At 42.7% G+C, this 12324-nt stretch overlaps 2 protein-coding genes across 3 annotated transcripts; one reads left to right on the top strand and one right to left on the bottom strand.

Annotated features, from left to right (window-relative positions):
- Positions 1-384: 384 nt before the first annotated feature.
- eif2ak1 (eukaryotic translation initiation factor 2-alpha kinase 1) lies at positions 385-11998 on the bottom strand. Of its 2 annotated transcripts, none has more exons than XM_079757280.1 (15): positions 11626-11998; positions 10498-10665; positions 9681-9817; positions 9382-9425; positions 9186-9285; positions 8795-8875; positions 7645-7738; positions 7360-7408; positions 6887-7259; positions 6340-6448; positions 6040-6146; positions 2703-2823; positions 2390-2469; positions 1648-1881; positions 385-707 (listed from the first exon to the last, which is right to left on the bottom strand). In XM_079757280.1, exons 1-15 carry the CDS (start codon positions 11798-11800, stop codon positions 579-581), a joined length of 2001 nt encoding a protein of 666 aa, XP_079613406.1. In that variant the 5' UTR covers positions 11801-11998; the 3' UTR covers positions 385-578. The 2 variants fall into 2 exon arrangements, with proteins under 2 accessions (XP_079613406.1, XP_079613407.1); XM_079757281.1 differs by lacking the exon at positions 11626-11998 and adding an exon at positions 10982-11104.
- LOC307090565 (ankyrin repeat domain-containing protein 61-like) lies at positions 3588-6028 on the top strand. The gene is given in 5 exon segments (XM_079757283.1): positions 3588-3810; positions 4432-4603; positions 4675-4875; positions 5279-5481; positions 5483-6028. Coding segments are annotated over 5 exon segments (1080 nt in total). The 5' UTR covers positions 3588-3706; the 3' UTR covers positions 5883-6028.
- Positions 11999-12324: the final 326 nt, after the last annotated feature.

Raw genomic sequence — 12324 nt, 5'->3', positions numbered from 1 at the left:
AACACATTTCGGGTTATTTTATTCATTACAGGCGTATACAGAAAAATACATCCCTCACTGGACTTGACTGATGTATCCAGTCGTTAGATCTCCCCATGTATAATCTCGTGAAAAAACATACAAACTATACATATTAGGAAAGCATTGATCTTCAAACATAAAATTCATAATTTTGATTATTCACTTTGTAAGCACACAAGAATCCAGCCACTTATACACAACTTTTCCTTGAGATTTTGCCACATCACCATTATATGAATTGTTATCACTGCATTATATCTTTCTTTAAGACACGCATACATTCATTTAGATATGGCTACTCCCCCCCCCCCCCCCCCCCCACACACACACACATCACACCACGTGAATTGGATAAGGGTTTTATTATAAAGCTAAAACCATCATACCTTTTTCTAGGTAAAGATTAAGCATTTTCCCCAAACACACACACACAGTGTCATGAAGGGTGTTGGGTGTTTTTCACCACCAATTCTGAAACAATGCAAGGTCCAGGTAGCTGAACATGCTGAGCCATAAATAAATATGCTTTGAATTGTCTGTTGAGTCGAGGTTGTTTCTCAATGTCCAGTGTTAGTGTCAGAACCACCAGGAGAAGTTTGTGAGATCTGGAGCGCACTGATTTGTCTCCGGAGCGCACTGATCTCTTCTTCCTGCTCCTCCACCCGGCGTTGCAGCCCATGTATCACCTAGACAAAGATTTGAGTTACAAACTTGTACTGGGATTGGAAACCCCAGAGTTCAATTATATCATTCAGGGTTGCGAAGCACTGTTGATTTTTTTATAGCCACAGTGTGTAGTATTTGGTGCTTTTAGCGGAACGGACGTTGCAGAAATTAAACATAATATTCATGTCTGTTACAAGTATGCTAGTGTATAATCCCCTGAAAATACGATTTTGGTTCTGTTTTGTTACCTTATAATGAATAAATAATAACCTTTTTAACGGGAAAGCTACAGCTCTGGGAAAAGCTTCAGCATGGGAAAGCTACAGCCTCCCCATGGAGCTCGCCATGTTTCTACACCAGCCCAGAACGGACAAACTGCTACTGAGAGGACGCGTTGCAATATTACTTAATAACTTACTATAATTGATACATCTATCAAGGAATCTCATCACTTGGCACTTGGGTAATTGATGCTGTCATAGACAATCACTTCATTTTGGAACAATACAGGCCATGAAGCCTCTCCTACAACATTTGAAATGGAATGGTCGTTCACAATTTACAACCTCACCACTAGATGCTGCTGAATCCTACACACAGTACCTTTAAAGTTCTTACTGTTTTAACACTGACATTCCCGATGGATATTAATTAAGTGTATTAAATGAAATCAAGTCAAGTCCTACTTACTTCAAATAGCTTTTGAAGTAATAAATAATGATATATAACTTTGTTCCATTTGAAGCAATGGGAACATTTTATGCTGATTACAATTGAGAGAGTTGCTGGACTTGTTTGTATCCACCATACACCTCATTACCTAGTGGCCATATTTGTTAGTTGGGTGGGAAAAGTTACAATACAATAACTTTTGTTTTGTTTACATTAGGAGTCTGCAAGGTTTACCCAACCAACCAATATGTCTGCTTGGCCTATTCCCTCCAACCTCTCAATACATACCAAATCTTTACTGTTGAAGAGTTCGCTTTGCAGGAGCTGGCTGGCGGTGGGCCGGATGCCGGGGTCCTTGCTGGTTAGCTGCGTGACGTACTTGGCCAGGATTGGCCACCGATAGCCGAAGGAGTCGGGGACTTTTCCTTCTCGAAGGTTCTCCAGGGTGCGCACTCGCTCCATCTCTGTCCCAAAGGGTTGAAACAGCTCCAGGGCCAACACACCTATGCTGTACATGTCTGACTGGAATGCAGACACAAAACGTACCATGAAAAAAAAAGCGCTAATGATGCAATTTGCGATATTTCAAACTCGTAGCTTAAAATTACCTGGACACATCTGTATACAATACTTTTTCTTTATACTTTAATGTGTTCATTTATTCCATTTTCTGTAACTTATGACAATCATAGTTTGTAATTTCCATTTCTGAAGAACACATTGTCTTTCTTTTCTTTTTCCCCCTGTAAACAATACTGATCAATACTGACAGCGATTTCAATCATGTCATCAATAAAGAAATGCCGGACAGCCAGTACCTATCTCTTTGTTGACCAGAATCTTAGGATCAGCCCCTTTCTCTCTAGCACGGCCACCCAGGTGGCCGAGCTATGCTCATTTGCATCACAAAGTTGCACAGCCAGGCAGAGCGACAGAACAATGTGATTGAGTTCTTTGAATTCTGAAAATCTCTGGGTGCTAAAGGATGTGCTAAGGATGAAAGCAAAGCTCAGAGTGAGAATACATTTACCTTTGAATCGTAGTAAGAGCCCTCTAGTTGCTCTGGGGCAGCGTACACAAATGTGCCCACACCTGTTGTATGCGGAGAACCTGTAAAAATAAATGGGAAAAATAGTTATGTTGAACGAAAACATTGCCATCTACTGGTAATGTCAAGAGGTTACAAAGACGCCCTACAAATAGACACAAAACACTACTAATGGGGAAACATGTCAATCCAGTTATTCTTGGTTCATGGAAAACAATATAATCAACATGTATAATGCTAAACGTACGAAAAACGAAAAATGCATCACGGTAAGAGCTAGATAAGTAGTATTTACCATTAATGTTGGAGGCAGACGGCAATGGATCCTGATCCTTCACCAATATATCCTTGCAGGCCAGACCAAAGTCTCCAATCCTGACTTGACTGTCGTGACCATGAAGGAAGATATTCCGTGGCTGTAAAATAAAATATAATTTTCTTAAAGTCTTAAAGACATCTCTACTACGCAGATGAGATCCTAATATTTGCAATACAAAGAAAAAAAACATTCACAAGTAAATGAGCATTTAAAAAAAAAAAAAGCAATTTCCAGGTAACCGTAATCAGTGAGACCAAGCGGTCTCATTTCCACTTGACAGCCCTGAGTTCTAATGAATGTCCTATAATATGCAGAAGTGAATCGCAATGTAGAACCAACACATGAACCAAACCATCTCAGTGGATACAAGTATCCTGTATATTCATGCAGATGGAACCATTTCACATTCCAGGTCATAATATTTTTTTTCTGAAGCGGTAAGGGAATCTTTATTATCTTTATCATGACGTATGTACATGTCCAACTACTTGGCTAATTGAAATCCCTGAAATGTGCTATCTTGTCATATTCAGAATTGTAGTTCACAAGAGGCCTCTACTATGTCCTCTTATATGGTCATGCTATAACTATTTGGCTGCTTGTCATCTCTGAAATATCTGCTCGTGGGCGTAAGTGTAACACGATCAAAAAAAGTTATCAGTTGCGACACATGCATCGCAGGTTAGACTTCTGCATTTAAAACCACAGCAGTGTTAAACCACAACCACCCCGCCAAAAACCTAACTAGAAAACAACACAAATAGACAAGCGGTAAGCGGTAAGTAAGGCAGCATTGAGAGCGCTCTACCAAAATAAAAAACTGCCCTTTTACATTTGTATCCTTTCATGACGGGATATGTTCTTAAAACCAGAGAAACCTATCTGCGTTGTGCTATACCTTGCGCTTACAACCTGTGGCCTCAGACACTGAATGTAAGTCACAAAACCGGAGATGATCGTTATTTCTACGCCATGAAACAATGGCCCAAGACACGCAACGCAACGGCTACTCTTTTACCCCAGGACATGGTAGCCTTGTCGGCATATCAATTAGGGACGGGGATCCGGACCGGTCTTCAGAAAGGTAAAAAAAGTATAGCTTGGTCTTTAAGAGGAAACCAGAAACTATATTAAACTAATGACAAAACAAATGCATAGCGTATTTTTAGAGACTTGCATCAGAATAATAAAGAAATAATGATAATGTACATTGTTTAATAGCTGCAGTTAAAGACTATAAATATACATTAATAAACAGTACATGCGCTAGCAGGAAACTAGTGATGCTAAACCAAGAGAAAATACAACTTTGAATTTGAATTTCCAAGCAGACATCTCAATGTCTAGCATGTTTTAACGTGCACTCTCCTCAGGAACGTGCTATTACACAGCTGCATGCAGCCGTATCGGCTAATAACGTGGAGCATCTTTAGAGTCTGCTGCAAGCCGGGGCCGACCTTGAACGTTTGGAAAATAAAAAAATAGTAGCACCACAATTGTTAAATGACGGCATGCCCTAGTAACCTACAGTCATAGATCACACATATGTGATTATTTATGACATAGATTATTTATGACATAAATTATTATTTAGAGACACGTGACAAAAAAATGCTTTTTAGTGCTCTCTGATACAAAAAGCAAAGAGGCTTTGTTGACCTCCAGACTATGATGCTATGCATTTCTCTCTCTCACTCCCCATAAGAGACAGTAAAGGATACACCGCCCTGCACTCAGCGATTTTAACTTGGGGCCATCACCTAAGAAATTGGCCCAAACCAAATCCTGGATTCAAGACTACCCTGAGTGAGATTTTTGCCCGGGATGAGCTCTGCCTATGCATACTCTGTGATCAGGGCGTCAACATCAACGCTAGGGTATAACTTTGTCGATTCATTTCAAATATTATAATTGCTTTTTAAATGCAGCTTTGGTCCCGTTTCTACAGCTGGGCGACAGTAGCAGTCAGACTGCCCTCCACCTGGCTGTTCGCTACGGGGTGCTGCCTGCAGTAGCAATCCTGGCCAGCTACGGCGCTGATGTCAACGCAGAGGACAGTAGTGGGATGACCCCGCTGCACATGGCCAGCGGAACTCTCCAGAAAGACATAGTATCTAGCCTCATTAAGCTGGGAGCGGACATCAACGCTGTATGTTTTAGATCCTTTAAATTTCACTTTGCAGGACTTGTAACTGAAAAATGACTTATATTTTACCACCACGTGTGGTTAGTTAATCTAATATTACCGTGGGTAAAAAAATTGGGACCTTTAAACCTACAATCTGAAGCTGATGCAAACAATGTAGATTCAACCCGTCACCATATATTGGACGACAAGCTAAGTAAATAAAAAAAAAAAATATATATATATATATATATTCTGAAAAGGGTTTCCAAAGTAAGGTTGTAGAGGTGTGAGATACCTCGCTCCTCTCCACAGCCAGAGATATGGCTGTGAAATCTCTCTCACAACAGAAAATCCCCAGGATGGGGAGAGCTGCTGTCCATGAATCACAAATCCATTTTATTTTGTCTGCTGCTCCATAATCCAGGTAAGTAAATGGACGGGGAACAACCCCTTGCACCTGGCCACCACGGCTGTAGCCGTACGGGACAACCGAGGCCCGGCGTCCACCGGCCTGGGCTGTGTCTCGGAGCTCCTGCGTCACAGGGCCGACCTCGAGGTGGCAAACCGGGCCGGCCTGACGCCCCTGCAGGAGGCCTGCGTCTACGGCCAGGAGGAGCTGGTGGACGTGCGCCGACCTCAACCGGAAGACCGGTGCCGGCGCCGGCTGCCTCTTCCTGTTCCTGGACTGCCCGGTGAACGTGCGGCGGGCGGGGAGCCTGCTGTCAAAGCTCCTCTGCCTGACCCTACCGTCCGGCCTCTCCGCACGTGACGGCAGCGGACGCCTACCCGCCGTGCTGAGGTGGCCGTGCTACGCCGCGCAGGGAAACCACCTCCTGGCGCTGAGCCGGCGGCCCAAGAGCCTCAAGGACCTGTGCAAGAACCGGGTGTATCTGAGCCCCGCGCACGCCGGCAGAGAGAAGCTGAGGGACGTCCTGCCCGACGCCATTTTCGACTTTGTATTCAACCGCTGGGACACACCCGGCGACGTCTCATTCAGCGCCGAGGACCACGGCGAGTGCCTTGGGTAGCTGGGCGACACCCTAACCACTAAATAACTGCCATGAAAACCATTGCCTACTGAGCCCACACCGCTGTGCACATGGATGAAAGCACGCGTCTGACTTTCCACCGCAACTTTACTTGTAGTCTTTTTAGGAGGGGGGTTATTTCCAGGTGGAGTATTACCTTGAGGTCTCTGTGCATGATTCCTTTGGAGTGAATGTATTCCACGCCTTCCAGTGTTTTCCGAAGCAAGCAGAGTGTGTGTTCCACATCCACCGAGGCATAGGGACCTGGAGATGCAAAACCACACGCGCGCACACACACACGCACGCACACACAAACACACAAACAATTAAAACATGTTTCTGTACCAACTCAATTCTTTTGTGCCTGAAAAAGTGGATCATGGATGAATGCAGAGCGAATGAGTGAGTGAATGAGTGACTGAGTGCGTGACTTGAGGTATTTGTGCCTGTGAGTTACATTTTGAGGAGAGCTCCTCTGCAGGCCGAGAATTCCTTTCCGATATCCAGTCCTTCAGAGATCGCTCACAGAGCTGCATCTGTATGTAGAGCATCAGGGGGAACTGTACCTACACACAAACACACATACGCCTCCACATGAATCCGGAAATAAAAGACAATACTTTCTGCTTTTTTTTGAGGAACAGAGAAGAAAGTTCCCCATCACAAGACCAAATTGCTTCTCTCATTTGGTATGCATTTGAGGAACAGATAAATTATAAAATATTCCCATATAATATGATACACATATATTTCATTACATTATCAATAATATCTAAATATAATAATATATATATATATATATATATATATATATATATATATATATATATACATACTTCAAAATAAACTGTTTGAATTCTGACATTATGGAGTTATGGCTCTATTTGAATATTGGGTTTATTTAACAGTACCAGAGTTTAAAACCTTGATGTAACTCTGTATCTGCACTTAGTTATGTTTGCGTGCACAATATCTCACACACAAATCAATGTGGACTTCCATACCTCCTTGAGCCCTATCTTATCGACCGGCTGCTGCCCCGCCGTGTCCACGACAGACTCCGGCTGGTGGCCCGGTCCACTGGAGCCTGCCCACTCCCTCTCCAGAGCCGAGCCGTCCCAGGCCAGCGCGGGGCAGGCCTTAGCCTTGGCCTTGGCCGTCGCTGCCTTCTGACCCAGGAAAACGCATGGCACGTAGCTCTCCGGGAGGCGCCGCCCCAGCTTGGGACACGGGGCGGAGAAGGGGAGCAGGGCTGGGATGGGTGGGAGCGACCCGGGAGCGTCCTTGCCCCGTGAGGCGGGGCCCGGCTGGACGCCGCTGCCGGTCTGGAAGACGATGGAGGACCCGGTGCTGCTGCAGTCCAGGCTTTCGTCACCGCTGCAGAGGACAAGAGGGAGGCGCAGTTCTGGGTGATCTTAAGAACCGTACCGACAGAGACGTCGGAATTTGACCTATTCTCTTAAAATACGGTATTTACCTAAACTGTGGGGCAGGGGATTCCAGTGCAGGCAGAGGAGAATTGGGGTCTGCAAAAATATGCACAAGTACGTTTTAATATTTGTGCTGTTTGTTTACTATTTGTTCTATTGTATAATAGTATATATATATTACTAATATTTTTTCACTCAATATTTAAAATCACACTCAACTCCTGACGACCATATCGACCAATCCAATGAATTGTTGCAGTCAGCAACACTAATAACGCTATAATCCCTATATATAGCTCACTATGGACAGCCACAGTTTGAGGGCAACTCACAGGCTGGGGGCTGGACGTGCTCCATCCAAGCCGTGTGGTAGCCCACCACGCAGACATGCTGCAGGCTCGACAGCATTTTGACCTCTCTTAGCACCTGGTGGTGGAAAGCAACCCCCATTGGTTAGGCACAGATTACCATATCAATTATCGTAAAAAATAATCATAAACCACTAAAGATGAATCCATGGTGATGTAACCCAGGTTACTAGGCTTTTATTAGAAGTCCAGTTTACCCATTAATTGATAAATAAATTAATAAATAAATTAATTTATTAATTAGTTAAAAAGAGTATTTTGTTTATTTCAAGTGTGGCGAATGTGCCTTTCTCAAAGTGTACCAAGATTCGGGTGACATGAGGAGTTCACGTAAGGCAACATAGCTTAACCAATCAGACGCCGTCAAGGTGTACGTGCCGTTCCTCTCTCTCTCTGCCGGACCGTTGTCGAGGTGGCGGCATGCAAACTTTTTGTTAAAAGAATATTATTATTTGTGTGAGACCCAGATATATTCCGACGTTGAGTTATTATCGGCGGCGCAGAGAGCAAAGTTGCCGTGGGTTGATTGGCGGACCTTGTGTTTGTGACGGAAGCAAAGGAGAACCGGAACCTGGACTGATCTGAGCTGTGTATTCTACCTTGTACCCGGAGTGTATGTGTATGTGATGCTTGAGCCTCTGGCTGGGTCTTTTGCTTTGATTGGATTGACACCTGGTTGACATCTGCATGAAGATTCTTCTTCCGCTGGGATTTCTCCCATCTCTGTAGAGGTAGTGGGGAACCTCAGTGGTAGTGGCGAGCTGCCCGAACCAAAGACTTTTATTTTGTTACAAAGATTTTCTGAATTTCCCATATGCTGGATGTATTGAGAAACTGTGGTTGATATCTCATGTTTTTTATTTATATTTTTATTTTATTTCTTTAAATTCACACAATATACCATATTTAAAACTTTACTTGTTGATTGTGTGAGTCCTTTCACTCTGTCACTCAATGCACATTGCAATACCCCTTTCTCCTATAGCGATCTAGATTCTTCTGATTTTTCTGGCCCACGAGTTAATGCACTGATAAATATATAACTGTATCTCCCAGTCCTACCATCGATGGTTAGAGCTGATGATGGTTACAGTGACCTTCGAGCTGCCCTCACCTTCATGCAGTCATTCCTTGAGACGTTCTTGATGAGAATCTTCTTCACGGCGTAACTCTGACCGTCTAGCTTGTTTATGACCTACAAAACAAGTGATGTGAACTTAGTGATGTCCTTATATGGGGATATAACCCGGAACATGACTTGATGCTGTTTATCTTCGTTATTACGATCATATCGTTGGTGCTTCTTCATGAGAATAAGTTATCATTTCAGTTGACGAGGAAGTAAAAAAATTATGATACAAAAAAAAGAAAAATTAGCTGCTATCCTTTTATTTGTAAAAAGGCAACAATATCAAAAAGTGGCCACCCAATCACACTGCTTGTTACACTTCACACTTAATGCTCAGTTTGTTCTGCTTTTAGAAAAGTGATTTAGGAAACAGTACCTTGAGAACCTTGCCATATGCTCCTTTTCCCAGTCTACTGATTTCTTCAAACTCGCTAAGGTAGCGCGACGTCTGTGCCTGAAATAAACCCTCTTTCAGCCTGGAAGAAAAATAAGAAGTCGTAGATGTAGTTTAAAGAAGTTGCCTCAATATATTGGTAATATATAATTCATATTAAAGACAGAGTGGCTCATACTTTGCAGGAAGGCCAAGCGCGTCTTCACTTAGAATCTGCTGACTCTGTTGGCAGACGATGAGCACATAACACATTGTCAATACTAACATCAGTAGATCAAGAGGCAATGGCTAAAGACATTTGTAATTTACACATATATGCCATTTATTGTGAAAAGTACCTTATTTGGGTCTTATCGTAAATTGAAACGTTTTGCTAGATAAAGTAGTCAACCTTTTAAAAAAAATCTGGTTTCAGAGGAGAGTAAAATAATGAGCCCTAGGCCTGATGGCCATGCTGTCCAGGCTGGCTCTGCCTACCTGGGGGAATAGGGAGGCGCTAGCAGCTTGGAGCAGCTCCGTGAAGGCCCGGTTGTGTTGGAGTCTGACGGTGCTGAACTCATCGCTGATGGCCAATGGTGAGAGGAGGTTCATGGTGGCTAAACGCTGGCTGATGACTGTTAAACAAGAGTAAAAAGGAGGGCAAAGAGCAAAAAGGCCCGAAAATGTAAGGAATTAGGAATATCGAGTATGAAAACCACGGCAAATGAGGCAACCTCGTGAGATCATTCAGATATGCAAGTTTGCGTTTTGCAATGAATTTCAGTTTGGCCTTGGCTGGGCGGCAATTGATTTCTAAAAATGTCCAGGGCATAACGTTATTCAAAAACCCAAATCAGATAAAAAACAATGTGGCACTCTTGCTGAATCCATTTTAGTGTAATCTAAAAAAACATATTCTCCTCTGAGAAAAGCCTTCTGTCCAGCTGCTGTAATACTTTTAACATGTATTCAGTCCATTTAGAATAACTTTTTTTATGTATTAGTAGATTGCATAAATTTAGGCACCGCTATTGCTATTATAACATTGGCTGACTAAAAAAGTAAGACAATAAAATCTAATAAATACCCTACTGCAATAATTCAACAGGACATTCATAAAATAAACTGATAAATATATTTTATTTTTACCTCATTAAGTCTTTAACTCTGTGACTCTGTTCCTCCATAATAGGCATGGTGCCTTTTATTAGACATTAAGTCATTTAGGAGACTTGAATGTCTATTCAATTCAAAACATGAATATAGGGCCCTAGTCATGATCACTTTAATGAGCTATAAGAAAGACCACGGATACCTTTGAAGAGCATGCGAGAGCGCGTGGGGTCGCTCTCGTAGATGAAGCACAGATGCTCCAGAAGCGAGCCCAAAAGCAGGTGGTTCGGGATGGCCGAGGCAAACTCCTCGATGGAAAAATAATGCTCACCAGCCGATAGCACCTCCTGGTTATTCTCTAAGTCAGACACTAAAAGGAAGGAGACAACCAGGAACAGAAAAACAGCCGTCAACATGAATGATGTTAGAATAGGATCTGTTTTGTTTTTGTAAAATAGGGGGTTAGAAGTTTGTAAGGGTGACTGACTCCAAGTCATAAGGTACAGGGTTCCCTTCCCCATGTACGCTGCTAACCTGTAGGCACCCTTGCTCAAAGATGGCTCACCCCAAGCAGTACTAGTATTTGTTTTTCCTGATCCATATTTACAATGAAGCTTTACCGGTTCCTACAATTCAACTAGCCGGTTACCATGTTTACCACCAAGTGCCCTCATGACAGGGCTTACCTTCTGCAAAATATCTTGCTGTCATCTCATCGATGTTCTCTCTGTCTTGGTCCATTTTTACCCTATATGTGTGTGATAGAGCATAGAGCCACACCGAACACGGCAGAATAATTTCGGACACTCCGGGGACTGTGACGTCTCCAGCGCCGTGAATAAGCCCGTCATATGCAGGCAATTTGGGAGTGTTCTGCGCTTTAGTGCTTATCTTCCTAGGCCAGTACACACCAGTCCCCTTCTCCCTTCTCTTGACTTCAATATAGTCAACACATGACCATGCAAGTCAAGGGCAGGGCTGCACTTCATTCACTTTTGGTTCAAAGTGAATGAAGTGTAAAGACCAAGGATTATTTGATTGTGGAAATACATAATTGCTTCTCAGAGCAGGGACTCAATTACTCATGGGGACTTGAATTTATTTGTGTATATATGTGGGCATCTTGTTTTACAGACACTGGGTGGTTGGATCCAGCACTTTGCCAAGTCACCCCCTAATAATATGCTCTTTTTTTTTAAGGACTAAACTTGAATATTTTATTTGGTAAGATAAACCAGGAATGCCATGATACATAGTGAGCTGGTTGTTGGGTTCTACCGAAAAGAGGAACATAGTGCAGGCAAAAACAATGTTTTAAAAGGCTGCTTACTATCAAACTGGACGTCTTCGTCATCCTCTTCGCTTGTCAGACTTAATAAACTCTTGTCGATTTCTCGGTATGTGTGATTGAGGAGAATCAGGTGATTGCTCACACTACTGCCGCTGGAGCTGGGGCATTCCTCCATATTTAGCTCTGTGTATTTCGAACTAAGCATAGTAGACATTGCCTACGACGGACCACTTGCCGGGGTTTTGATTATTTAACTTGACAAAGGCATCAACCATCACCAAACACCATCAAGCATGTTTGCTTAAGTCCGGGTCCTTTAATTAGCCATATTTTCCTATTTGTATATGTCTTGGATGTTGAATATCAAAGAGAATATAGATAAAGGTCCCAAAGCACCACGCACCGCAATTCAACGATCAGCCATTGCAGGTCACCGAGAGGGATCATCAAAAAGATATTGCCAGTAAAACTGCAAGGTCGAATTAGAAACAGTTCTTTACTCTTTCCTCCTTCAAAATAATAAAGCAATAATTAACAAATAATTGTGCTTCCTAAAAAAAAAAGTAGTTAGTATTACTATTGCCTATGAGCACCGAAAAAGACTTAGGGTTAGACATTTTCGTTTTCACGAGCTCCATGAATTCTTCGATACTCCCTATTATCTGAGCCTTCATAACCATTATACCAATGATGCAATGATTCGATTGTTTAGGACGTATATCTATAACCATACACGCA

Source organism: Pollachius pollachius (genome assembly GCF_949987615.1).
Source record: "Pollachius pollachius genome assembly, chromosome: 19".
NCBI classification, from domain to species: Eukaryota; Metazoa; Chordata; class Actinopteri; order Gadiformes; family Gadidae; genus Pollachius; species Pollachius pollachius.
This window is presented reverse-complemented; position numbering and strand designations above follow the sequence as displayed.

What these genes read in the sequence shown, in the direction of transcription:
- eif2ak1 (XM_079757280.1), bottom strand. Translation starts at nt 11,800, where the DNA reads ATGTCTACTATGCTTAGTTCGAAATACACAGAGCTAAATATGGAGGAA. An exon ending in AGAGGAGCTCTCCTCAAAAT is followed by an intron (nt 6,147 to 6,339) that starts GTAACTCACAGG and finishes TTGCATCTCCAG; the next exon opens with GTCCCTATGCCTCGGTGGAT. An exon ending in TCATGCACAGAGACCTCAAG is followed by an intron (nt 2,824 to 6,039) that starts GTAATACTCCAC and finishes TTTATTTTACAG; the next exon opens with CCACGGAATATCTTCCTTCA.